Source organism: Myotis myotis, unplaced genomic scaffold (genome assembly GCF_014108235.1).
Source record: "Myotis myotis isolate mMyoMyo1 unplaced genomic scaffold, mMyoMyo1.p scaffold_m19_p_19, whole genome shotgun sequence".
Lineage (NCBI taxonomy): Eukaryota > Metazoa > Chordata > Mammalia > Chiroptera > Vespertilionidae > Myotis > Myotis myotis.
Genome location: NW_023416323.1, coordinates 26385635 through 26409330, shown reverse-complemented (window position 1 = coordinate 26409330; position 23696 = coordinate 26385635). Strand labels below are relative to the sequence as shown.

Genomic DNA, 23696 nt, shown 5'->3' with positions numbered 1-23696 from the left:
CACTGGTCCCTTGTGCCTCGATAATGGATGGTCTTCCCCTCCCCATCCATCTCGGGCTTCTTCATACTCTTTCTGAAGGACATAGTATGTCGGCCTTTGTGGCCACTGGGCTCTGAAAACAGAGTCTGGTCCCCAGTGGACCTGAGCCTCCTCTACTCTCCCCCACTCGGGCAGGGCTGTCTTGGGAGCATCCCCTAGGTGACCACAGGCGCCATGAGCCCAGACCGCCCTGCTCCCTGTTAGCATCCCTCACCAGGTAGACACCTTGGAGCCATATCTATACTTCCTCTCCCGTATTACATGGGCTTCCCAGGGAGAGGCAAAAAGAACAGCACTGCATTGGCCGGGAATCGAACCCGGGCCTCCCGCGTGGCAGGCGATGTTGTAGAGGGCCTCGCAGGCGTAGTAGAAAGTAAAACAGTCCCTGTTCTTTCCCCTGGCCTCAGCCACACTCAGCCTCTCCTTCCGGACCCTGCTCGCTGTGGGGCTCTCCTGTGGGGATTTTCATTGTCCTTCTGTCAGCCCAGCCTTCCCAGGCTAGCAGCAGAAGCACCGCATTACAGCCCGGATCTGAGCCTGTCACCCCACTGCTGGAAAACTGGCACCAGGTTGTCCTTTCCTGTAACTGTCTCTGGTCACTCCTTCCGCACACCAGACTCCTCGTCCTTCCCTAAACCTGATGTCTTTTCAGAGCTCCTTGCCTTTGCTTCCCTGTCCCTGCGATATGGTGCCATGCCTTCCTCTCCCTTTACCTGAAAAATGCCTATTGATCTTCCTAAGATCTGGCTCAAATGGCACCTGCCAGGCAGCCCAAGAAAGTTAGCCCGTGGCATTTTTCTTGCTTCTGTAACATCAATGTGGCTTCTGTGGCCACACTGCTACAGTTTCGTGCTTGTTTGTGTGTGGACCTTGCCCATTGGACGGGGACCTGGTTCAGCACCATCCCTGGAAATAATGACTCAGACCCAGAGAACCTCTGGCCCTCTGGCGTGCCCGAAGGGAGGGTTGAGCAACTGTTGAATAAAGATGGCTGATCAACTGACAACGCTTATTGTCGTTTTTGTTCTCCAACAAGACGTTCACTTGCATTCTGCCAGATTCCCAGAAGTGAGATGGCCCCACTGTTCCTCATTCTCTTGTACACAAAGGGAAACTGAGACCCGTTCACTTGCATTCTGCCAGATTCCCAGAAGTGAGATGGCCCCACTGTTCCTCATTCTCTTGTACACAAAGGGAAACTGAGACCCGTTCACTTGCATTCTGCCAGATTCCCAGAAGTGAGATGCCCCCACTGTTCCTCATTCTGTTGTACACAAAGGGAAACTGAGACCCAAAATAGGGAACAACTGTGACCCAGCCAGCACCTCCCAGACAGCAGCAGACCTGGGAAAGGCCTCCCCTGACATGCCTGCTCCCAACTCCTCGTTCTAAACTGGTCATCTCTCCCCCTCCTGCCAGCCCCAGGCCCTGAAGCAGCAGCCGGGATAGGCTGGTGGCACTGGTCCTGCAGCCCCTCTCCCTCTCTCTCCAGGCTGGTCCGGGAGTTCGTGGCCCAGAACAACACCGTGCAAATCAAGCATGTGATCCAGACCCTGTCTCAGGAGTTTGCCTTGTCTCAGCACCCCCACAGTCGGAAAGGGGGCCTCATCGGCCTGGCTGCCTGCTCCATCGCGCTGGGCAAGGTGGGCCTTTCTCCCGGAGAGACAGACACACCAGTCATGGCCTTGACTCTGACCCGAGACCCTACAGGGCTTTGCAGACCTGTGTTTATTGCCGTTCTCTCCACCCTAAAGCAGCAAGGTCTTGCAGCCTTATTCCCTGGGAGGCCAACCTGGAAAGAGTCTTTAAACCTAGCCCCACTCAAAGACCTGGGATGTCAGGTGGCACCGGGGCCTGGGGGGCTAGGGGCTGGCCTTTTTTGACCTGTTTCTCCTCCTCCCCACCCCAGGACTCAGGGCTCTACCTGAAGGAGTTGATCGAGCCGGTGCTGACCTGCTTCAATGACGCCGACAGCAGGCTGCGCTACTACGCCTGCGAGGCCCTCTACAACATCGTCAAGGTGGCCCGGGGCGCCGTGCTGCCCCACTTCAACGTGCTCTTTGACGGGCTGAGTAAGGTGACCGCTCCTCACTCTGGCCGGGCTGAGCTCGCTCCACCCCTCTAACTTGACCTTCCAGGACTTGAGGGCTTGGGCCCCTTTTCCCAGATGCAGGCCGAGCAGAGGAACACATAGTTGCCAGGGACACTTGTCTGTTCGATCTAGTGATTTTTTTAACGGGCTTGTATTTACATATTTTCCCATTTCTCTGTTAATTTACCCTTACTGCATTTTATGAAAGTACCAGTCCACCGCAGCTTGGAGGGGAAAGCTGATAGTTTGGAAAAGCCTAAACTTCCCTGTAGAAGGTGAAGGTGGTGCATCCGTATACAGACTGTATTTCCCCTGTGGGAGAGCACTAGCCCGGGAGCACTAGGAGAAGCGCTATGTAGGAAGGCCTTGGAGTCCCTAAGGCCCTCCTCCGCTCCACTCTCAGTGCGTGGAGCTCCCTCCCAGGCACCAAGCTGATGCCATAGTCACTGCTGGGGTATCAGCCTCACAGCTGCCTTGGTCCCCTCCTCCCAGAGTGGAGGGCGGACCCAGCAAGTTAAGATCCAAAACCCTGAGAAAGGCCGACAGGAAGCAGCCTCCTGGCCCAGGGGCAGCGGGTTATGGGACTTCCTGCAGGTCCCAGAAGGCCCTGACAGAACGGGATGCCCACCCAATCTCAGTTCCTTAGCCGGGTCCCATTTGCCCATCCCCACTTCCCCCGCCTTCTTTCGATTTGTTCCGAGCTGCGCCAGGGCCTGGCGGTGGGTTTTCCATTGATGTCTTGACCTCTGCCATCTCTCTCCTCTGTGTCTCTCGTAGTTGGCTGCTGACCCAGACCCCAATGTGAAAAGCGGATCTGAGCTCCTAGACCGCCTTTTAAAGGTATTTGTACTCGATCCCCACTTTTCTTTCTAGAATCTATTTCTCACATGTGTCTGTACAACTTATAAATTCTATCACTGGGACACTCTTCCTAATTTGTTTAAATTTGTTCATTTACATGCAGTAAAAGTCACTCTTTGATGTACAGTTAATGGATGTTTATCCTTACCTTGGCTGGGCTTGATGAGTGTATGGACTTATGTCACCAGCACAAGCAAAATACAGAATCGTTCTGTCACCCGTTTTCCTCTGGGGCTGCCTGACCCCTGGAGCCAGCCCTGGGCAGGACTTGGGCCAGGTCAGGCAGCCCCTGCCTCTGGCTCACTCCGCAGCTCACGCACCTTTGATCCACAGGACATCGTGACGGAGAGCAACAAGTTTGACCTGGTGGGCTTCATCCCCTTGCTGCGGGAGAGGATTTACTCCAACAACCAGTACGCCCGGCAGTTCATCATCTCATGGGTAAGGGCCGGCCCCACGCACTTTCTCCAGCCGTGACGAGCCTCTGGCTTGGTCACATCTCCTCTCTGGACACCTGGCCAGGTCCTGTGGCTGCAGAGGAGCCTCATTATTAATCTCATAGCCAGTGATGCCAGATAATCTGAACACACGTTTATTCAGCTTGTCCCTGGTGAGGATACAATTCTTTCCTTTTTCTGAGAAACTCCAGTTTCCCTTGAAAGCCAGTGGGCTACTTCTGGCTGTCACACCTCTTTTAGTTTGTCTGTCCCTTCCCATGTACTCCCTGCTCCCCCATGGCATCTGAATTTCCTGGTGGTTACATTACTATACCCCTGCACTTTTAACCAAAGCCATAGCTGCTAGCACCTTCCGCCCGCATGTGCAGGGGGGCACCTGCAGGGCCAGGAAATGCTGCCTCAGCAGGGCTCCTCGTCACTGCCCAGGCCCAGCGGGTGGGGGAGGAGGAGACGATGGTTCCGGGCTGGTGTAACATTCCCTCCTATTTCTTCCCCTGGGTCAGATCCTGGTTCTGGAGTCCGTGCCAGACATTAACCTGCTGGATTATTTGCCAGAGATCCTGGATGGACTCTTCCAGATCCTGGGTGACAACGGCAAAGAGATTCGGAAAATGTGAGTGGAGGAAGGAGGCAAGCAGCTGCCACCGTCCGGGGCCCCTCAGTGCGCACACGTATCCCACACTAACAGACAGGTGGCAGCAGAATAAGAAGTTGCTGCTTTTCTTCCTGCTTATGTGCTTCCCACCAGGAGGAGCTAAGAGCTCAGCCCCCCGCCTCTGAAAAACATTCATTTGACAAGTTCAAAGTGTCGTTCCATCTGGGAGGACAACCCAGGGCAGAAATGGGCCCTGGCTGCCCTGTGCCACGCCCCTTCTCCTCTCTCATTGGCAGGTGTGAAGTGGTCCTTGGGGAATTCTTGAAAGAAATTAAGAAGAACCCCTCCAGTGTTAAGTTTGCTGAGATGGCCAACATCCTGGTGATCCACTGCCAGACCACGGGTGAGTGTGAAGGCCCAGGCACCGCCACCCTCTCAGGAGCTCCTTTCTCTCACCCTCTGGGAAAATCCCGGTAGGGGGGGAACCAGCGCAGCCCTGGATCCGCAGCAGAGGAGGGCCGGGTCCTTGTGAGAGAGATCCGGGTTCTCTGTCCACATGGCGGCCCTTTCCTTGGCCGGGCCCGGGAGGGTGCAAAATCTGGAGGCCCTCTTGGTGGGAAGCCCGGCCTTAGCACCGTGAATTGAAAGCTTGGGGTTAGGATTGTGTTTCCGTTAAACGGCTTCTGTTGAGGATCAAACCACTGCAAAATGTAACTGCTGGACACAGCAGACTTACTATTGGTCACGAGTCTGCGTCCGCTGGGTGGTTCTGCTCACCTGGGCGAGGTGTGGCTGGGCTTGGTCCTGCACCTACAGTCACCTGGAGGGTTAGCTGCAGCTCCGTGGTCTAGGGTAGCCTCCCTCGTGTCTGGTAGTTGGCTGGCTGTCACCTGGAGCAGCAGGGACAGTGGGTCCACGTGTCCTCTTCCAGCAGGGCAGCCCAGTGCACTCATATAGAAGTGAGCAAGGCCTTTGGAAGCTTAGGCTTAAACCAGGCACGTCATACGTTACCACCTTCTGTTGGCCAAAGTGGCAAGGCCAGCCCAGAGTGAAGAAATGGGCTCACCCCTTGATGAGAGCAGCTGGGCAGCCCCATTGTGGTGGGCACGGACGTAGAGAGGGGTAGAGAACCGTGGCTGCTCTTACAGTCTGCCACAGGTTGTTGCTCCATTCCGACATGAAACTATGTACCCAGGGGAGGCAGAAAGCAAGGGTGAGAGAGTACTGGTGAGGCCGGCAGCAGCATAAGCCCTTGGGACCTCCCAGTCCCCTCTGTGGGCATGGTCCATGGGAGGGAGCATCTCGCTGCTCATGCTGACCGTCCTGGAACCCTCCCCTCCCTCTGCCAGACGACCTGATCCAGCTGACAGCCATGTGCTGGATGAGGGAGTTCATCCAGCTGGCCGGCCGGGCCATGCTGCCCTACTCCTCTGGGATCCTGACCGCCGTCTTGCCCTGCCTGGCCTACGACGACCGCAAGAAAAGTATCCTTTGCTCTGGAGAAGGGAAACGAGAGCAGCCCCACAGGGCGCTGTAAAGCTGCAGGACCCTGGAGTGGGGGTGGGTCTCCCTTGGGATGGGTCACCTCCAAATAGTCCCTGGGACCAAGGGAACAGGCGGTATTGCTGAACACAGACTGGGAGCGCCAAGACAGTACCGAAGCTGTCCCTGCTTACAGATCTGGAGCAGCTCCCTGGGCCCACACTTCCAACCCGAGCTCACACTGCCCAGCAGGGTGGGGAAATCCTGTTGGTGGGACGTCCACCGGGAAGGGGCCCTACAAGTCACAGGAGCATCCTGAGGGGACACCGGTGTGGCAGGAGGACATGCACACTGTTCAGACTGCCTGTCTGCCCACTAACATGCCTCTGAAGGGGACCGAGCCCTGACCGATGCCGGTGCACTCGGGCTAGGGAAGCCCCCGATGGGGATGCTCCTTACATCAGTGGGCCCAGGCATCAAGGAGGTGGCCAACGTGTGCAACCAGAGCCTGATGAAGCTGGTCACCCCTGAGGATGACGAGCCTGAGGAGCCAAAGCCAGCGGTGCAGAGGCAGGCAGACCCCAACCCCGACGACTCCTTGGCGAAGCAGGAGGGGACAGGCAGTGGTGAGTAGGCTTTGCCTCCTGCCCCCCACCTCCCAGGCCGGGCACCAGGGAACCAGAGGTCGTAGTTGATTTGGGACCTCACTGACTACTTCCCATATGTTAACTCATGACAACCCAATAAGATAGGAAGTGCTATTGTCCCCATTCTACAGACGGACACGGGAAGGTAGATAACACGACCAGGACCTGGCAGTTGCTAAATAGCAGAGTTGGGATTTGAACCTTGGCAGTCTGTCTACAGAACCTGTGCTCTTAACCCTTTTGTTTTAAAAACCATTACTCCTCTCCTTAATCTTTCCCTGGGCTCAGCTACAGAAATTGTTTTCTGTGTGGGAAGGGTGGAGTGTGGCAGTACAGGTCTCTTGAATCTTGGCTGTAGACACGCAGCAACCCAGAAGCTGGCTGCTCTTACTGCGCCCGTCATCCTCACAGAGGGGGCTTAGTCAGTCCGTGGGAATTCTGTCAGAATCAGTGTCTTTAAAAAGTGAAATGGCGCTGCTCTCCTTTCAGACTCCTTTAACATCATTGTCTTGTTTCTCCGTAACATGAAGAAAACCATGTTTCTGCCGATGGGAGTCCGGAGTTTGACCCTCTAAATGTCATCTAGAGCTGACTGTTTTTCTCTCTTGGATGTCTGTCCTCACTGAGAGGTCACTGGTCAACTTTGGGGTGATGTTCTCCTTTACAGAATCAGCCAGAGAGTAAATTGATACGGAGCCTACTCAGATCTGTAAGCCTGGGACTTCCCCCCAGGAGCCGAAAGAATCACACACGTTTTCTCCCATGGCCACTCTGTCTGAGCATTTCAGGCACACGTGCCCCTGGGCCTCCTCCCATGGGTGGGGCATGCCGGATTCTTTCCGGTGTCACGTTACAGCGGGGCCTGGCCTCTGTGGGCCACAGTAGCAAAACAGCTGGAGGCAGAGCAGCACGCAGCTGGAGCATTGGTGGTTCAGTGGTAGAATTCTCGCCTGCCACGCGGGAGGCCCGGGTTCGATTCCCGGCCAATGCAGCAGCTGGAACCTTTTTTGGCAGCTCCTTGAAAAAGAAAACTTGAGGAGATAAGTGAGTAGGAGCCTCCCAAGGCAGGAGCTTTCTTTCCGAGAGATATTAGAAGAATCTCAGGCAGAGACATATTTTGTGAACTTTCACGGATGTCTGAGTATTTTTTCATCTTTTCATTTTTTATTCTCGTTTTAGAAAATTTGGAAAGTGGGGGGAAAATATAAAGAAGCAGGACTGTTCCCACCAAGAGGCAGTCAGTGTTACAATTTTGGCGTGTTTTCTGCATTATGTGTATTTGAGGTCATACAGCGTATACAGGGTGGGGCAGAAGTAGGTCTGCTTATGTGGCAACCAGCCAGGCCTCTGGAAAGGAACCACCAGCCTGTCGTCGTGGTAGCGGCTGGGAAACCAGCTGGAGCGTTGGTGGCTCAGTGGTAGAATTCCTGCCTGCCACCCAGGAGGCCCGGGTTCCATTCCTGCCCAAGGCGGCATAATCATCTCATGTTTTAGCTCCCTGCTCAGGAGAATCTTATCTTAACCAAGATGCATGCAGGCAACTTGGCTTCCGATTTTACTGCCTCATAAACAGCCTTTCGGCAGACACAGAGCTCACTTTACGGTAGTTCCCGGAGATGGCAACAGCTAATTTGGGCTCCGCATCCACTCCAGCCCTGCTTGTAACTAACCAGCACTTTACCAAGGCGCCAGGAGAAGGTGCCAGCAGGCCAGCAGAGTGAGGATTTAACTAGTTGACGGGTGCATCCCAGCCTGCGCCCTTCCTCCAGTTGTTCTGTTCCTCTCTTCCGACCGGGTCCTCCTGGAGAAGGCAAGAGCCTCCTGCCTGCTCTCCCTCACCTGTGTCTCCCTCCTGGCTCAGTCTGTCGCTGCGTCCCACGGCACGCCTCTGGGCCACACCCACGGGAGGCTTGTCCGCCAGGCCCTCTGTGGGCGAGCACGCACTCACACACACAACTCACGCACACTGCTCCCTCGCCTCTCCACAGGCTCCGGTCGGGCAGGCTCACGTGGGTGCCACACTGCGCCCAGGCCTCTCTGCTTTCTCTGGCTCTCCCGCAGCCCTGCTGCTGGTGGGGGTCCAGGGCAGGGTCCCTCTCTGACTCTGAGTTCCTGTGGCACGTGATGTGTCTTCCCTGTCCCTCTCCGTGACTTCCCCAATTGTCGCAGGTGTCATGGCCTGGATTCTGGGGCCAGAACCGCCTGCCGGTGTCCAGCTCTATTAACTACCTGTCTGTTGCCTTGGGCCAGTGGCTTGGTCTTTCTGTGCCTCAGCTTCCATCTTTGTTGAAGAGGGCAGCAGTGATAACACAGCCCGCAGGGTGATGGCGAGTTTCAGACAAGAGCTTTGCATGTAAAGCTCTTAGCACATGAGAGAGGCACTCAGTTACGGGCGCTTTAGTGTCTGGTTGCTTTCCTTCCGGTTATAATAGATCATCTCCTTAGCAGTGTCCCCTTGTTTTTATCACCAGCCTTGCCCAGGTGGTAATGGGCCCCTGCTGGGTCCTAAAGGAGGGAACGGAGAGGGTTGGGATTGAGGTTCATGTGGCAAGTGAGGAGCAGAGCTATAAATAGGGCTCCCGTGGAGGGCTGGTGACTGGGCAGCATGTGATGGGCCCATCCATTGCAGAGTTCTGATGCAGTGGGTGTGTCAGCACCTCCTGTGGGCTCTGCAGATGCAGGCGATGAGGCCTGGAACCTGCCTGCAGGAGCTCAGGGCAGGTCTGCAGGTGAGTCACCATGTGACTCTGGGCATGATCACAGGGCCAGCTGCCAGGCTTCAGGGAGGTTATTTGAACTGGATCCTTTCTTTCTCTTTAGCTTCCACTCTCCCCCCATCCTCACCCCCATTTTATACTCTAATTATAAAGGAAATACACGTTCCCTGTAGAGATTTTGGGGAAGAAACAGAGACATTCCTACTGGGTGAAAGCAAAAAGTAAACAAGTTAAATATATTGTCTGGCAAATATATTTAGCAGCGTGCATCAAAGGCCTTAACTATTTAAGAATTTCTTTCTTAGGAAATAAATAGGTAAGGTTTTTCCTTTTAAACACCTAACAGATGGTAGCCCATTTATGGTCATAGCAAGCCTGTGGTGTTGACACTGTCATCACCCCATTATACAGGTGAGGAAAAGTCAAGGGTCGCACAGCCAGAAAGAGGGGAGTCAGGCTCACACCCAGCCCCAGGGGCCTCAGAGTCTCTGCTCATAGCGATGTTTACACTGCGGTTCTCTGGCAAGGAAATTAATACAAAGGGCAGCCAAAGGTGCTTGGCCTGACTGGGGTCCCAGAATTGCAAAGGAAAACAATGTATGGTTTTTATTCGGCTTGGCAAACATTTAGAAGATTACTGGTATCCCTGTGGGGCTTTGTGGGAATGACTACGCCTCCATTCTTGAATATATATCGGTAGGACCTTCCTAAAGGGCACTTGGCAATATTTGTTGGGGTGTCAGATGCCTGAACATTCTACCAGCAGCCCCCGTGTTCATGGGATCCTGGAGAAATGCTTACCCTCGTGCATAAGGAAGCACGGGAGAGATGTAAATGAAATTAGGAAACAATCGAAATTAATTGGAAGCCAGCTTCCGACATCACATCATTTCATCTATAAATAGGTGTGTTTCTGAAAGACAAGAGGGAAGAGGCTGCCAGAGGCATGGAGCTCCAGCTGCTTTTCCAGGCTACTGGTCCAGGCCGGCCTGCCCCTACCCCCCTTCCCCTTCACCACACACTCCCTGTCCCTGGGGCTGCTCAGCAGGTCCAGCTCATGCCCAGCCCTTCCTGCCCCCACCGCGCTGTGCCACATCCCCCAAAGGTTCTCTCAGCTCAGATTTTCTGTTAAAGTGAAATGAAGGTCCCCTTACTAGGGAGGTGAGGGTAGCTTCACATCCATACCTAGAATGGCATCGCTCTAAGACATAGTACAAAGTGAAAAAAGCAAGTAACAAAAGACAGTCTCTGATTCCGTTTATGTTTCCAAAACAGAAAGGAGGATTAGCAAAAGATGAGAGGGCACCTGCCTAACTGGTTCAGCAGTTTCCTGCGCGGAGAGTGACGATCAGAGGCTGAGGAGCGACGGCTTGGCTTTGTTTTTGACATTTTTAGAGTGGGAAAAGGCTTTCCTTGTATAATTTAAAACTGCTCAGAGGCCAAGGCTGGTGCCATTTGAACAATATAAGTAATAATAGTTTTAATTTGAACCCACAGAAGAAAGTATCTATGGGTCCAGACAGATGGATGGGTAGATTGCTAGATAAATGGAGAAGGGACAGCCTTCCTTAGAGCTGGCAGCTGTTCAGCCTTTCCGGGAGTTGCCAGTCTGGTGTCCATTCCCAGCAGCAGTGTCTGAGGCTTCCAGTTTCCCCCGTCCTCACCACCAGGTGTTACCGTTGCCTCTCGTGTATGTTAGCCATCCTCGTGGGTGTGAAATGGCGTCTCATTGCAGTTTTGCTTTACATGTCCCTGGTGGCTAGCGATGTTGAGCGTCCCAGAAGTCACGTTGAACATCCGTGCCCTCGGGCCAGAAGGCCCTTCTGACCTTCCCGGATGTGTCCGGTGCTGGTCCCGCTCCTTGCGAGGTCACGTGCCTAAACTCATACAAGCCTGGGTCCTCTCCCCACGCTTTGGGGCTTGAGCAGGCCTTGGGTCCTCAGGGCTCCAGAGCCATGTTCCTTGTCAAGGGCTGGAATCAAGGTGTGGGGGACCGAGAGTCTGTGTTTTTATAACCGGGATCTTGTTCATTCGAAAGACCCCAGCAGCCGTTGGCATGACACGTTGTTCCTCTTGCTCTCCCAGGAGGCCCCGATGTGTCTTGTGACTCCAGCTTCAGTAGCGGCGTCAGTGTCTTCTCTCCAGCCAGGTGAGTGGGTGTTCAGCCAGAGGTGTTTGTGGAAAGCCAGCAGCCTAGACCTCTGGGTGCAGGAAACTGCAATGAAGACCCGCGGCAAACTGCGTGGGGCCACCACTTACGGCCCCGGAGGTGCCTGATGAGGGGTCTGAGACACGGAGAACGCCCACCCCACCCAGCTCTGATGGACAGACAGCTGTCGGAGGGGAGTGGGGGTTAGACGCTCCTGGAGGTCAGAAGCATAACTAACACGTGGTGACCGCAGTAGGACACTTACAGACACCGCTACCCAGCACCTTTTGCTTGTCCAGGAGAATGTGGGGCTGACAAGACTGACACGGGAAGGCTGTTTGAAGACAGTCTGGATTACAGGCGGCAACTGGTTGAGTCCAAGTGCATGGACACGGACTGTGTGGGCAGCAGGAGCTGTCCTCGTCTAGGCTCCTGGGTCGGTGTGATTGCACAGCCTTCCACATGGGGGCAGTGCAGGCCAAGCAGTGAGATCATTCCCTTCCTTCCAGCCCCCGCTGGAGTCTGGAGGGTGACGGCATTCCCCTGGGGAAGAAATCGTCACCGTGCTGTCCTTGTCGGAGTAACTCTGAGGACGTGGCCCATCTCGCTTTTTCCTTGGGTGGAATGGGCACTGGTGAGGCCGGAGTGGATGGCGATGCTCCTGCAAAGGGTTTCTTCCCTTTGAACTCAGGCCTAGAAACCAGTCCCTCAGGAAGGAAAAACGCACTCAATCCCAGGAGGCTCTGTTCTCCCCAGACCCTTAGGATCTTCCTCCTTTTACATCACTTTCCATTTATTCTTCTCTCTAAGGACCCTGTGTCTGTTTTCTAAGTGTGCAGGTACTGATTACAAACACGCACTACTCCTAGGACCATTTGCAAGTTGTTCAGGCAAACCAATAAGCATCCTTCGTTCACTCGTTTCAGTTAGTTGTCGTGCGCTCCAGCACCTGCCTGTGCTCAGCCGTGCAGGTTCCAAGGGGGAGATACCGCCCCTGAACATGGTCTTTGACCTTGAGGTTCTCTGTGGGGAGGCAGAGAAATAATCAGGAAGTTACCAGAAAGGGTAGTGATTGCTATGACAGGGGACTCCGGTGTTGGGGGCAAGCGATGGCGCCTGAGCTGCGGCTGGAATGGTGGCTGACGGGGATGAACACTCGGTGGCTGCGTGCTTCCTAAGCCGTGCCGGCTGCTTTGTGTCACATCATTAGACTTTGCCGATGTTTAAATCCCATGGGGTCCGTGTTGTTATTCTCTGCATGTTAGGGCCGAGGAGGGACAGGAGATCCCCGGCTGCTGTGCAGAGAACTGACGTAGGAAGGATTCGGGAGCATACAGACTGCTCAGGAGGGCTAGAGGCGCAGCCTGAAGGGGTGGCAGCGTAGGGAGGAAGTTGGATAGATCTGAGATCTGTTTTGAAGGTAGAACTGACAGAATCTGCCAGTGGGATGGAGTGAAAGGAGAGAAGTGACAGAAAGAATAACTTCTAGGTTTGGGGCTTGAGCCAAATCAGGATACCGTGGTGTCATTTCCCAAGTGGGAAGGAGGGGCAAGTGAGTGAGAGGGCCAGTCAGGAGCTCTGTCCAAGGTGGCTCTGAACATCCCCTAGAGCGGTTAAGGGGGCAGGTGTGGGGGGCGAATTCTGGAACGTGGGGTGAGGTCTGGATGGAGAAGCAGGGAGACAAGTGTCCCACAGAGGACATAGACTTGTGTTCTGGGGGCTGTGGGAGCCAGCAGTACCGGCGGAGTGAGGGCCAGACCTGTGGTTTAGAAGACCCTCTGGCAGCCGGGGGAGGATAGGTGAGGGAGAGGGCAAACTGACAGCAGAGGGGCCTGTTGCAGACGCGTCACTGTAACCGAGGCTACAGGGATCGTCCTGGGCCCGTGGTCGGCAAACTGCGGCTCGCGAGCCACATGCGGCTCTTTGGCCCCTTGAGTGTGGCTCTTCCTAAGCCTTAGTAGTACCCTAATTAAGTTAATAACAATGTACCTACCTATATAGTTTAAGTTTAACAAATTTGGCTCTCAAAAGAAATTTCAACCATTGTACTGTTGATATTTGGCTCTGTTGACTAATGAGTTTGCTGACCACTGTCCTAGTCCATGGGAGTCCGTGTACCTGCACCTCTCTCTCTCTCTCTCTCTCTCTCTGCACCAGGCAGGTCCTCCTCTCTCGTAGGGGAGTCCCACTTTCTAGGCGTACATCCTGACTCCGCCTTGCCTGGTGTGTGGCTCTGGGCAAACAGCTTGGCCGCTCCCTGCCTCGGCTTCCTCGTCTGGAGACGGGTGTGATGATGGCACCGACTTCATAAAGGCCTGAGCCTAAGTGAGCTGAGCCGTGTACAGAGCATAGGACGGGCCTGGCCCACAGAAAGCACTGTACACTTTCTGCTGGAATTGTTATCACGAGAACCTTGTTATTAGCCCCACTTTACAAATAAGGAAACAGGCCCAGAGAGGTTAACTTTTGCCCAGAGTCAGTCAGCTAATTAGTGGCCATGTTGGCACTCCAGCTTGGTCTGTCTGACTCCAGAGCCCACGCGGTAACCTCTGTTGCTCGTGGCTGGAGAGCTGCAGGAGCTCTGCACATTGGCCCGTGAGCTCCCCGACACGGGAGCCCTGGACGGCTTTGCCGTGTGAGCAGGCTTCTGCTCTGATGCTGAGGGCCATGGGGTCGTCGGGCATTCAGTTCAGGTCCCTGTAAAGCCGGGGGCCCTGCACATAAACTAGGCAAGCACTTGGATCTAGAAATTGTGTTTCCCAACTTTTAGCATCTGCTGATTGGAAAAAAGGTAGAAACAACTCTTTTTTTTTTCTTTTTTTTTTTCAGTTTTAGCTTCCTTTTGAGATATGACATGTGAGTGCTATAAAGAGTTAGACATTACAGAAATAAAGTGCTGCCTCCCAGAGAGAACCCCTGGAATTTACCGTTATTTATAGGTAGTATTGGAAGCATTATTCAGTAAAGAGGTATTTTAATAGCCACTGCAGCGCCATGCATTTGGAAATTGTAGCACACACACAAGCAAGACATTCGTTATGAGATGCTTTATGAAAAAATGCTCAGCGAAAGTGGGGCTTTGCGACACCTTGAAATAACTCAGGAGCCCCAAGAGTGATTGGTCTAGACTTGTTGGAACCCACGCAGAAACGTACTTTAAACTGAGTAAACCAGGGCAGGGGTGCCCCATGTCAGGCTCCAGCCCAGCAGCTCGGGCCGAGCACGCCACGCAGCGTGCGCTCCCCAGGAGGTGCCCGCTTTCCAGGGTCCTCGCTCCCCACTGAGCATGCTCAGAGCCGAGCACACAGCAGCCCAGAGCCGCCTCGGAGGCAGGTGGGATCATCAGTTCTCCCTTTCCCGACACCGAGATCAGTCTCCCGGTGTGTGCTGCTTCCCTCGACCTTCACCTCCAGCCAGTCACGGACGTGACACCCGGGAGAGTGTCTCCAGCTGAGAAAGGAGTTCTCGGTGCCTCTCTCAGCCTCAGTTTCCTCATCTGTGCATTGAAGGATCCGGTTCGGTGAACTGTGAGGTCCTTTCAGTTACATAGTGTGGTTGATGCCTACCCCTCCAGCAGCCTGAAGGTCCCACGTCTGGGAGGTGTGCTGTGGCTGGCATTTGCTGTGAGAAGAGTCAGAGACTCTTATGCCAGTTCGTATGCAGACTCCTTAAAATCCTCTCTTTGTTATTTGGCCCTGACAAAGGGCACCTGAGGGAGATGCCACCATGGGCTGATGCTTGCTTTCTGCCCTCAGAGACACTGAGCTGGCCGGAAGCATCTCAGGACCGTCCAGCCTGGGGATCACTAGACTTGGGGTGTCCCCCATAGACACCAGCTTCTCCAGTGTCCCCTCTCCCTCATGGAGACTTTGTCTGCCCTCCTGATAAGAAGATACACTGAAAAGTGTGTGTGACAGCCCCTTTCTTCCTCCACATGTGGTGCTGCCATCCTGCTGCCCCTGCCAGGGGACAGTTGGAAGCGATGCCACCACGGACTCTCCTGAGCCTGGCCCTTTCGGGCAGGGGGTCCGTGTGGTCAGGAAGGCCAGCCTGGACTCAGACTGCCCAAATTCAGAACGCCAGCTCCACCACTTCCTGTGTGTAACCTTGGACAGGTTACGGATGTCTCTGTGCTTCCGCTTCCTGGTCTACAGAATGGGAATAACATTGAATGGGCCTCTGAGGGAAGTGAGGCTCTGCAGGTACAGAGCTCAGCACAGTGCCTGACAAGAGTGTTTACCCAAGAAATGTGAGTTACCATTTCCAGTATCACATCTTCCTCATTGTTACCAGAACCCTGCGTCTCCCCCACCCCCCAGCCCGAGGTTCATACACACCACGGGGCCTGAACTGCGAGTGGAGTAGTGGGAGCTGGCCTTGGCCCTGCCTTCCTCCCCACCAGCAGCTCAGGACAATGCCAGTGCTGCACCATGCAGCTCTGAGTCCCCAGGAAAGTAGACACAAGGCCCTTCCTCCCAGGGGAGTCATTTTAACTAAGAATGGGGCAGGCACAGGGTACTCCTTCCAGCTGGCAGCCAGAGCGTGGCTCTCCTGCTGGGGAAAGGGACTCACCAGGCCTGACCTCCGGCTTGGGGGTGAGGGAAGCCGGGGCGGAGGAGGGTTGGTTTCTGTTCATTCCCCACTGCCTCCGAGCTCCTGCCTTGGTGAGGCCTTGGGCTGTGTCGGCTCCTGGAGTCCCGCAGTCCAGGGTCCCTAACCCTAACCCCTAACCCTCTGGCAGGGAGAGGAGCTGAGAGGGAGCTCCCCGCAGAGAGCCGGTGGGGGCCCGCAGGATGGGAAAAGCAGGACTTGGAGATAAGACAGGAAGTAGATCCTGGCAGGGAGAGGGACTGTCTAGGAAGTCGTTAGACAAAGAGAAAATGCTTAGGGAACCCTGGATGGGCTGCCAGCCTGCTGCTGTGGAGCTGTGCTGTCCATGCGGAAGCCACTGTCCCGCGTGGCTCCCGAGCTGTGCAGTCACCATGAAACGCACTGGGTTTCAAAGAAAAAAATATACGGTCCCTTATTAATGACCTCTATATTTCATATCAGTTACATGTTGAAACGGTAATATTTGGGGTATATTGGGTTAATTAAAATGTATTCATTTCCCCTGTTCCTTTTTACTTTTTAATACAAAACCAGAAAACGTAAAATTCCATGTGTGGCTCCCATTGTATTTCTCTTGGACAGTGAGCATGAAAGAGGTTGAGTGAGAGGGTGGTGAGAGCCCACGGGTGCCGCCCCGACTGTCTGCCTCTGCGGGAGTTCCCTGTCTGTCTAAGGCCACTAAGGACCTGGATGCTGGGTGTCCTCGGGAGACCCCAGGAACTTCCCACCTCGGGGCTCCCGGGGAAATCTCAGTGGCAGCCCTGGCCAGAGGCTCAGGCCTTTTGCTGTCAGAGGATGGAAGTGCCCAGGGTAGCCCCCGAAACGAGCGCTATGGGGAACCATCAAACCATATTAAGTAGCAGTTCCGTTTAGCACTTACACAGCTCAGAGCCGTGCCCTTTAGGAATTCACATCAAATGTGCTTCAGAGAAGCTGCAGGCGAGTTAGGGAAGCACAGGCTGGAGCTCCTGGTGCCAATGAATAATTGAGCAGCCTGGAAATACCACGGGAGGCCATTCTGTACGGCGGGAACTGAGGCCGGCCTCGTCCTCGGGAAAGGGCCCTGTCACCCCTTCGTGGCACCCGTGGGCGAGTGCAGTGTAACGCCTCGGTGGGAGAGCAGCCCCTCCCTAGCAGCCTCAGGTTTCCTGCCCATGCCAGCCCCATCCCCGAAAACTCCGGCCTCTGGCCCATGTCCCAGCAGCACCAGCCTTCTCGGCTGCCCAGCGCGACTCCCTGCCTGGAGACCAGCAGGGCTTCTGCCAGTAAGGCCGAGTCTGTGTCCCTCTGAAGCAAAGCACAGAGGGACAAAGCTGTCCCTCTGCACAGCTGCGTTTCTCAGGCCGAGGCTGACTTCGGCTAACGGGAATGTCACAGCTTCAGGGCAACGCAAGGCTTCTCACTCAGGCTGCCCTGTGCTGAGTGCCCTGGGGGACAACAGGCAAAAGCCACAGTCCCTGTTCTCCCTTGAGAAATGTTCCCCAGGTGCCTTGGGAAGGCGCTGTGGGGCTAAGGGCTGTCATCGGGGCCTTTTCCTGGGCTTTGGACACGGTGGTACTTACCACAGAGGGTCTGGACTGAACGTGCTGAGGTCTGCCGGGGCCCAGCCCAGTGACACTGGAGAGGTTTCCTGTCATCACCACCAGGCTAGTGCTGGTCAAGAAAAGGGAGTGGGTGGGCCCCAGGAGCCTGGCCCTCTTCCTCCCAGTGTGGTTCCCAGGAGGGAGAGAGAAGGCCTGGCGGCGGTGTGTGCCGTCTGCGCTCTACGCCCAGAGAGCGGGCAGGACGTGGTTCTGAGTGTGCGGGGCCGGGTGGGGCTGTGCTCGCTGGGGAAGCTGCCGTGGCCTCAACTCCTCGGTCTCGCCCCCAGCACAGAGAGGGCCCCCGTCACCCTCCACCTCGACGGGATTGTGCAGGTGCTGAACTGCCACCTCAGCGACATGGCCATTGGCATGATGACCCGGATCGCCGTGCTCAAGTGGCTTTACCACCTCTACATCAAGACGCCCCGCAAGGTGAGCCCCCACCTCGTGGGCCCCGAGGTCCCTCCAGCCCGGGGCGCTTTCCGGGTCCACCTTGGTCTCGAGGGCTTGCCCCTGCTTGGTCGGGTTTGGGTCATTGCAGTTCTGGAGAAACCCTGACAAGCAGGGGGGTGACAGGTGCTTGAGGAACCATCAGTGTTGGGGGTGGGGAAGGTGGTCCATGCAGGGGACCCTGTCTGAGCTGAGCCAGGGCCTGGAGCAGGGGTCCTCAAACTTTGTAAACGGGGCCAGTTCACTGTCCCTCAGACCGTTGGAGGGCTGGACTATAGTTTAAAAAAAAACTATGAACAAATTGCTATGCACACTGCACATATCTTATTTTGAAGTAAACAAAACGGGAACAAATACAATATTTGTATTTGCATGTGGCCCGTGGGCCATAGTTTGAGGACCCCTGGCCTGGAGCAAGGGAGAGCTCACGGTGCTCTGCTCTCTGCTCCGCAGATGTTCCGGCACACAGACAGCCTCTTCCCCATCCTCCTGCAGACGCTGTCGGATGAATCCGACGAGGTAAGTCCACACACCACTCCCCTGTGACGTGGCTTCCTGGCCATCCCTTTGAATGGATCTTGTAGCTGAGGTGCTTATTTTGTTCTCTTAAATCAACACCCAGAAAGTGCCTTGTTCTCATAACTGGTAAGATGCACCAGGCAGAGGGAAAGCTGTGTTTGCTGCCCTTGGCTTTGAGAATAAGGACTCCTCCTCTGTGGGCACCCTGGATCAGGGCATCCGCAAGGAAACCAGTCTGCGCAGGGAACTCGCTGGCCCAGGAAGGCGGTGGAGAGTGACAATGGGGAGCATGACTGTGGGTCAGGCGCCAAGTGCTAGGTCTGGCCTTGCTTCATTGCCTGCACTTGAGCTAGTCACATCTCGACCCTGCATCTCTTTTCTCCCATGTTCAGTGGGGTAGTAAGAGCACATGGGTGGTGAGAATGAAATACTTTTCAGAACATGCCTCGGTGCCAGGCTGTGCACACACTGAGCATTCTGAGTGCTGGTCGTGATATGCATTGCAACTGGGCTCCGTTTTGACCTCAAGTTTGAAGCTGGATCCTTCTGCTTTGCTTTGTTGGGGTCACCAAGAGCTGCTGGTGCCAAGGGGAGAGGCTGGCCCAGAGTCCAGGCAGCAGAGTAACCCCGAGTGGGAAGCTGGCGGGGGTAGGGGGAACTGGGCTCTGGGCCCTTCTGCCGTCTCGGGGCTCCTGCAGCTGCACCCCTTTCCCCACACCATTCTCGCAGCATTCTGTTCCGGGGAGTTAGGGTAGGTGAGTCCTTTTTCAGGGGCAGGATTTGCAGCGGGGCATTGCCACTTGCCAGGGTGGCATCCCGTCTTTCCCCACGCCAGCTCCAGGCTGCAGGTCAGATGCTGGCTTCTGTGCCTTCGCACCCCTGCTTCCTTCCTCCAGGCCCTGGGCAGCTGTGGGCCCAGGCAGCTGTTGTCCTCCAGGAGGATGTGGGTCCCTGACTGCAGGCTCCCACAGTGCCCACTGGGAATGTGGGAGTGGACAAGGCTGGAGGACGGGGGAAAGAGGGACATGGCTCACAGCTCCCTGTGGAGTAAGCCACCTCGGACCTCCCTGGGCTGGTACCAGGCTTGTGTGGGGCCCTGTACCAGGGCAGCTGTCCTCAGCCTAAACCTGAGCTGAAAGGAGATGCAGACAAGCAGGTGTCTGCCGCTAAGTCCTCTCAGGCAGCGGTCGCCAGACAGTGGTCCGTGCGGTCCGAAAGGTTGGCGACCGCTGCTCTAAGGTACTCTGCCTTTCCAGAAAAATCCGAAGCAGATGGTCTGGGAATCTGCCCTTGACCCCTCTGGCCTGCCCACCACATATACACACGTATTCAAGCAGCCACACACGTGTGCACACACACCCTCTCTCCCTTTCCCCACCACTGCAGTGCGAGTCCAGGTGGACTTGGCCCCGTTCTGCCTGAATTGAGAGTGACTCACTGCACAGTCACAGCCCTCATTTCAATACAGAAAAGAAGAGAAGAGCTTGGCTGATTGGTTCCTTCCCTAGGATCTCCCTGGAAGCAGCTGAGTTTTCAGTCTTTTAAATGGAGTTGTTTAATCCCATCCAGCTCTCTGCTTGCGGTTGGTTTTGTGTGCGTGAGCGTTTAGAGGGAGCGGGAGGAGATGCAGTCCATTAAACAGCTCTGTTCAGGTCTCGGCTGTGGAAACTCCATTTGCTGAAGCTCCAAATGTTGTCAGAGCTTTGGGACACATCATGTGGGTCTCGGGTGCGGCTAGGATTGCAGCTGCTCTTGGGGACAGTTACGGGGTGGGGTGCGGAGGAAAGAGTCCCTGCTTTCCCTCTAGGGCAGCGGTTCTCAATCTGTGGGTCGCGACCTCTTTGGTGGTCAAACGACCCTTTCACAGGGGTCGCCTAAGACCATCCTGCATATCAGATATTTATATAACGATTCATCACAGTAGCAACATTACAGTTATGAAGTAGCAACGAAAATAATTTTATGGTTGGGTCACAACATGAGGAACTGTATTTAAAGGGCCAGAAGGTTGAGAACCACTAGGGGAATGGTTGGGACCTCGGCAAACAGTGGTGAGTCCTGATTCTGCCACATCCTGCTTCTTCACCAGAATCACATTCCTAAGCGTCCCCTGCCCAGTCTCTTTGGCAACTTTGAGGGCTTACTGGGTACTTGGCAATGGACAGCCAGCCATGAACAAGACAATGTCCCCCTTCTCCTGGGATATCTAGAACAGCCCTGATATCAACTCAGAGCTCCCTGGGGTTCAAGACTCCAAAGGCCATTCATTCAGTCAAATCAGACCACAACCAAACCGGGGGGGGGGGGGGGGGGGGGCGCGGGGGGGGAGGGGTGGGAGGGGGGTTCCTATTAAAGGCTCTTGGAGTCTAACGGACACAACAGTCCCTGCGAGGCCCTTCGTCCAGCCTGGGGCCTCGAGGCACAGCTTTTCCCACGTCTTGGATGATTCCTAATAGCAGCTTACTGTCTGAAGCCATTACTCTGCAGGGACTGCTACACCCTTCACTCAGAGTATTGAGAGAGGCCTCGGCAGTTCTGTGGGAGCGTCCTTTTTGCAGTTCAGAAAACGAAGGCCTGGGGAGGTTTAGTAGCTTGCACGCCTGCACACAGCTGGGAAGTGGTGGAGCACACTCAGAACCAAAGCCCATTCCCTTAGTCACATAACTACCATGCCTGTGTGTCACCACATGTGGCCCTGGCTGCCCCCATCAGAACCAGCTGGGGAGATGGGGCGCTCGTGTCTAATTGTATCCTCCTCATTTCTTTCCACTTCCTCTTGTTCTCCAAGTTCTTGAGAGGAGTTCTGTTTGAGGTGTTAAGGGGCGTGTATTCTGAGAAAGGTCTCCCTTTAGCCCTCAGACCCTTTGTCCACTTTTCTTATTGATTTCTAGATGCTCTTTGTATACTGGAGACATTAGATTCATCATCTTGTTGCAGATGTTTTTCTCTCCCAGTATGATTGTGATTAACGCACATGCTTCTCGCCCTTGGTGAGAGCCGCTGGCCTCAGGAGACAGAGTGTAAGCAGGTGTTAATGATGCAAGAGTTGGGCTCAGAGAGGGGCGGGGCTGCAGAGACCTAGCTCTGCCTTCCATCAGGTTCTGTAGTCCCGCCAGCACCTGGCCCCGCGGGTATGTCTTGTCTGCTACTGGTCCTCCCTTCTGTCCCGATGCCAGCTCAGTAGTACACAGCCTCTGACATTCTCAGTTGTCTCTGCTTTCCCGTTGTTCAGGATAAGTGTCTGTTTGCTCAGTACCGCTTGCTCCTTGCAGACTTTGTCTGAAATTCCCTTTCATCAGAAAGAATTTGAAGGTGTCAAATTGATATTCTTAGTACCAGAATAGAAATCCTCCCATTAGCTAAAGATCCAAGTGCGCCCTGATTCAACAGCGTGGAATGCAGGGCACATGCTCAGAGCTTCCTACTGGACGCTGGTGGGGGGTCCGGGCCCCTTCTCCCCCTGCCGGGAAGATGCGGTTGTTGGCTGCCTCCCGAGCCTGAGCCACCTGAGTGAGCTCTGCCCGTGAGCCCCAGAGGACGAGTTCTGCCCATGTTCCTGATGGTGTGGCTGGCCCAGGAGGGGTCTCTGGTCACTCCTCGCCCCCACCCACTCCCTAGCACAGCGATCTCCCACCCCTCATTTAAAATCCTCAAGGTGTAATGGTGGGTGCTTGTCATTATACATTTGTCCACACCCACAGAACGTACACGAGGAGGAGTCCTAATGTAAACTATGGATTTGGGGGGACAATGATGGCATCAGTGTAGGTTAATCAATTATAACCAATGTGGTGGGGGATGGTGATAATGGGAGAGGCTATGCAGGAGCAGGTGTATGTGGGAAATCTCTGCCTCCCGTTCAGTATTGCTGTACACCTAACACTGCTCTAAAAATAAAGACATTTCAAACAAACAAACAAAAATGTAGCACTTTTTTTTTTTTTTTTTATCTCAGTCTTAGGGGAGACCTGGAGGGAGTCTGGTTGCCTCTGACTGAACATAGTGTCTAGGCCAGTGATGGTGAACCTATGACACGCGTGGCAAAGGTGACACGCGAACTCATTTTTTTGGTTGATTTTTCTTTGTTAAATGGCATTTAAATATATAAAATAAATATCAAAAATATAAATCTTTGTTTTACTATGGTTGCACATATCAAAAAATTTCTATATGTGACACGGCACCAGAGTTAAGTTGGGGTTTTTCAAAATGCTGACACGCCGAGCTCAAAAGGTTTGCCATCACTAGTCTAGGCAGTTGGCCTCCAGACTTGAGCTTGAATCCTAGCTCCTGCCCCTTCTTTCCAGGGACCTTGGGCAGGGATTTGATAGATGGGACTAATGATGTCTACACTTGCCTCATAGGCCATTATTTAAAGGGATGGGGAGCCCTAGCTGCTTTGGCTCAGTGGATAGAGCATCGGCCTGTGGACTGAAGGGCCCTGGGTTCCATTCCTGTCAAGGGCACGCATCTCAGTTACAGGCATGTCCATCCCCAACCAAGGTCAGGGCTCGTGTGGGCGGCAACTAATCGTTGTCTCTCTCTCTCACATCAGTGTTTCTCTCCTCTCTGTCTCTCCCCCTTTTCCACTCTCTCTAAAAAAAATCGGTGGAAAAATATCCTCGGGTGGGAATGAACAAAAAATAAGCCAATGAAGGGATAGTGAAAGCTCCTGCCAAGATCCTGGGCCACCGGAACAGCCTGTCTGTCGTTACAAGTTCTTTAGGGAGAAGTCGGGGAATTGGGCTTTTTACTGTGATGCACTCTCCCACCCCGGAGCAGGGCTCATCCCGTTTACGTAAGTTGTCTAGTAACGTTTCAGGGTCTTTTTTGTAGGTCTTACTCCGTATGAAGTTTACTATTGGTGTTTCATTATTTTTGTTGTGATTTTGAGTGGCATCCCTTTCTGGTAATATTTTCTCTCCAGTGACAGTGCAGCCTGGTGGTGAGAGCAGGGCTGTGGGGTCTAGAGGTCCCAGAGTCCTGTCCCCGGCTCTGCCACTTAGTTGGTTGGCCTTGAGCAAGTGACCTAACCTCTCCAAGCCCAGTTTCCTTATTCCAGTGGTTCTCAACCTGCCCAATGCCGCGACCCTTTAATACAGCTCCTCATGTTGTGGTGACCCCCAATTTCATTGTTACAAATTGAACATAATTAAAGCATCGTGATTAATCACAAAAACAGTATGTAATTATATATGTGTTTTCCGATGGTCTTAGGCAACCCCTGTGAAAGGGTCGTTCAACCCCCAAAGGGGTCGCGACCCACAGGTTGAGAACCGCTGCCTTATTCGAAAACCAAGAGTAATAGTGGAACCACCCTCCCAGATGAGATCATGAAGGTAAAATGCTCGGCGCAGGCCCAGCGCGTGTAAACAAGTGGTAAACGTTGGCCGCTCTGGTGCTGGTGATGATTTCTGTGAAGGGCCCAGCGGCAGGGACACTGAGCTCAGGAAGATGGGCTCCGTGTTGCCCCAGATCCTGCCTGCCTTGGTT

At 54.3% G+C, this 23696-nt stretch overlaps 1 protein-coding gene and 1 non-coding gene across 5 annotated transcripts in view; both read left to right on the top strand.

Annotated features, from left to right (window-relative positions):
• VAC14 (VAC14 component of PIKFYVE complex) overlaps positions 1-23696 on the top strand; it is a 94801-nt gene that overhangs the window by 13903 nt on the left and 57202 nt on the right. Inside the window, exons 2-12 of one of the 4 annotated variants that reach the window (XM_036345344.1) lie at positions 1532-1682; positions 1949-2116; positions 2909-2971; positions 3326-3433; positions 3954-4063; positions 4342-4448; positions 5395-5529; positions 5995-6153; positions 10977-11040; positions 17522-17666; positions 18138-18203. In XM_036345344.1, the coding sequence (XP_036201237.1) occupies positions 1532-1682; positions 1949-2116; positions 2909-2971; positions 3326-3433; positions 3954-4063; positions 4342-4448; positions 5395-5529; positions 5995-6153; positions 10977-11040; positions 17522-17666; positions 18138-18203 (1276 nt within the window). Of the gene's footprint in view, positions 1-1458; positions 1683-1948; positions 2117-2908; positions 2972-3325; positions 3434-3953; positions 4064-4341; positions 4449-5394; positions 5530-5994; positions 6154-10976; positions 11041-17521; positions 17667-18137; positions 18204-23696 lie in introns of all 4 variants that reach the window. The other 3 variants (XM_036345342.1, XM_036345343.1, XM_036345346.1) reach the window with 3 other exon arrangements.
• TRNAG-GCC lies at positions 7095-7165 on the top strand. The gene has a single exon. It is a non-coding gene; the product is annotated as a tRNA-Gly (tRNA).